At 35.3% G+C, this 2357-nt stretch overlaps 1 protein-coding gene across 1 annotated transcript; it reads right to left on the bottom strand.

Annotated features, from left to right (window-relative positions):
- Positions 1–689: 689 nt before the first annotated feature.
- Positions 690–2061, bottom strand: LOC127257204 (bidirectional sugar transporter SWEET1-like). Its single transcript, XM_051283584.1, has 6 exons — positions 1878–2061; positions 1740–1776; positions 1548–1643; positions 1179–1464; positions 974–1093; positions 690–887 (listed from the first exon to the last, which is right to left on the bottom strand). Exons 1-6 carry the CDS (start codon positions 1918–1920, stop codon positions 690–692), a joined length of 780 nt encoding a protein of 259 aa, XP_051139541.1. The 5' UTR covers positions 1921–2061.
- Between the last annotated feature and the right edge of the window lie 296 nt (positions 2062–2357).

Here is a 2357-nt window from a genome sequence, read left to right on the forward strand (position 1 = left end):
ATATATTCTTATATTTAATTAATAGTTGTTGAAAACGTCTTCTAAAACCATTTATGAATATATATATATATATATATATTTGTTAGGCGTGACACAACTTGAAAGTATATATTTATTACATAATAATCACAATTCATTGCGAATATATGTTTACACACATATATAAATATCCAATCACATGCAGTTTGGGTATATTTAATATTTTTCAATTTTTTGATATTATTCGTCATTTAAAAAAAATATTAAATTAAATATTTATTTTTTTATAAAAATATCTTATTTATTTAAAAATAAAAATAAAAATTTCAAAAATTTCGATCGAAAATGAAAAAATATAACATAGCCATTGGCCCACCACAATAGCGGGCCAAAAGCCTATCGAGACAACTTCGAATATAATTGATCCGGGCCTAGCCGATTCGATCCGATCCAATCTACTACAACATAACGATTATCTATTTAACTTAAAATCAAACGGGGCGGAATCGGATCGGATTTACTTCCACAAGTTGGGTGCTAAGAAAAGCAATAATTTGGGCCTAAGGCCCATCATCAGAATTATTTAAGGAAACTGTAAAAGATGGGCCCTGATAATTTAATTTACACTTGCAAATTGCAATAGCAAGAATCAACAGTAGAAAATTTCCATTAAAAAAATAAAAATAAAAATAAAAATAAAAAAAGCCAATCTACTTTATGTTACTGTGAATGGGCTTAGTTGCAGTGCCCATTTCCATGGCGGTTGCAGACCCATCTCCATCGCCATTAACGTCGTCGTCTTCTACCTCCACACCTTTTTTCTTAAAATCATCGCCATCTTTCTTGCAGTAAATTGCGTAGAGAATGAGCTGCATCATCCCCAGAAAACACCCGAATCCATTGTTGATCTGAGAATCAGTTATCAATAAATTAATTCACAGTCAAATCTAGAGTGAGAAAAAGGGGTAAGAAAGAGACTAAAACGACGTCGTACGTAGAGGAACTTGTCCATGCCAATGAGGCCATAGATGAACCAAGAAGTTCCACAGAGGAACACGAACAGTGACAGCAGAAATGGCATGTACTCCACACTCTTCGTCTTTATCACCATTCTCTGCAACTCAGATTTCAATTTTTTTGACAAATTTCGATTCTTTCGATAATCCGAAATCGATTGATTCTTCTTAAATATTTCTTACCATGATGGAGAGAGGAGAGGCGTACATCAAAATGGAGAAGATCATGGCGGCGTAGCCACAAATGGACTGCTTCTTCTTAGGGCTGCCATGGAAGACGAGCATTGAGATCAAAGCTATGGCGCTGAATATGGTGAGGATCAGAACCAGAAGGGCGAAGATCTTCGCCTTCTCCTTCTTCGGGGCGTAAATCAGAAATATCATTACATAAACTGCTTCGATCCCAGACCCTATTCCATTGATAATCGAAACCAGGTAGTTGTTTGGCGATATGAATGGCAGACCATACCTATACATACATATACATATATGTCGCCATTAAAGTAACTTAAAATTAAAGATTCGATTTTTATTCATGATTTTTTTTTCTACCAGGTGGAGAGGAGGCAGTTGAGCAAAGTCATCACGTAGGGTATCCCTGAGAATTGCTCAGTCGATTTTTTGCTGAGGATTCTCTTGAATGTCACCCTATTATCCAAAAAGATGTTAGTTTCTCTCTCCTCACACACACACACACACACTCTCTCTCTCTAGGAATTATAATTAAGGGTTTGAAGAGCTTACGCTGGAGAGAGGAAGAGGAACAGACCAGTAGCATTGCCTGCAGAAAAATGAAGAATTGATTGATGAAGAAGAAGAAGAAGAAGGAGAAGAAGAAGAAGCTGTAGAATTGATTAATTAATTAATTAAAAGTATACACACCAAAAACTCCGAAAACTATGTGCAAGATCCTTCCTTTACTCATGGCTGCCTGAGGTATTGAAGAAAACCCTAATCTGCAACAGCAATAAATTACAGAAAATGAGGAAGAAGAAGATGAAGATGAGAAAGCGGTGTTGGTGATGCCTGCTTTATAAAGAACCCTCCAAAAATAAAAATAAAATACATAAAAATAAATTATTTATATATATAGATATATGTAATGTATGTATACATTTATTCGGTAATCAATGAAGCAGATTACGTCCTTATCTTCATCAGCTTCATGGGTAATGAAAACTGTGTCCTTTCCTCTCTCTCTCTCTCTCTCTCTATATATATATATATATTTATGTATGTATGTATATGTAAGTATTGGGTTTAATTGTCTGTGGGTTAAAATCTCAGGATGACGTTCTGCTTGCTGGTGTGTAATGAATGCGTTTGTGGGAGTGGGTCCCGGCTGGCTTGGGGCAGATGAAT

The sequence above is a fragment of the Andrographis paniculata genome, unplaced genomic scaffold (assembly GCF_009805555.1).
Source record: "Andrographis paniculata isolate CXL003 unplaced genomic scaffold, ASM980555v1 Contig57END, whole genome shotgun sequence".
In the NCBI taxonomy this organism is placed as follows: domain Eukaryota; kingdom Viridiplantae; phylum Streptophyta; class Magnoliopsida; order Lamiales; family Acanthaceae; genus Andrographis; species Andrographis paniculata.

Bases quoted from the DNA above. Each gene is read 5' to 3' on its own strand.
- LOC127257204 (XM_051283584.1), bottom strand. From the start codon at position 1,920: ATGAGTAAAGGAAGGATCTTGCACATAGTTTTCGGAGTTTTTG. The intron at 1,777-1,877 runs GTGTGTATACTT...ATTTTTCTGCAG, and splicing joins CATAGTTTTCGGAGTTTTTG to GCAATGCTACTGGTCTGTTC. The intron at 1,644-1,739 runs GTAAGCTCTTCA...TTTGGATAATAG, and splicing joins TTCCTCTTCCTCTCTCCAGC to GGTGACATTCAAGAGAATCC.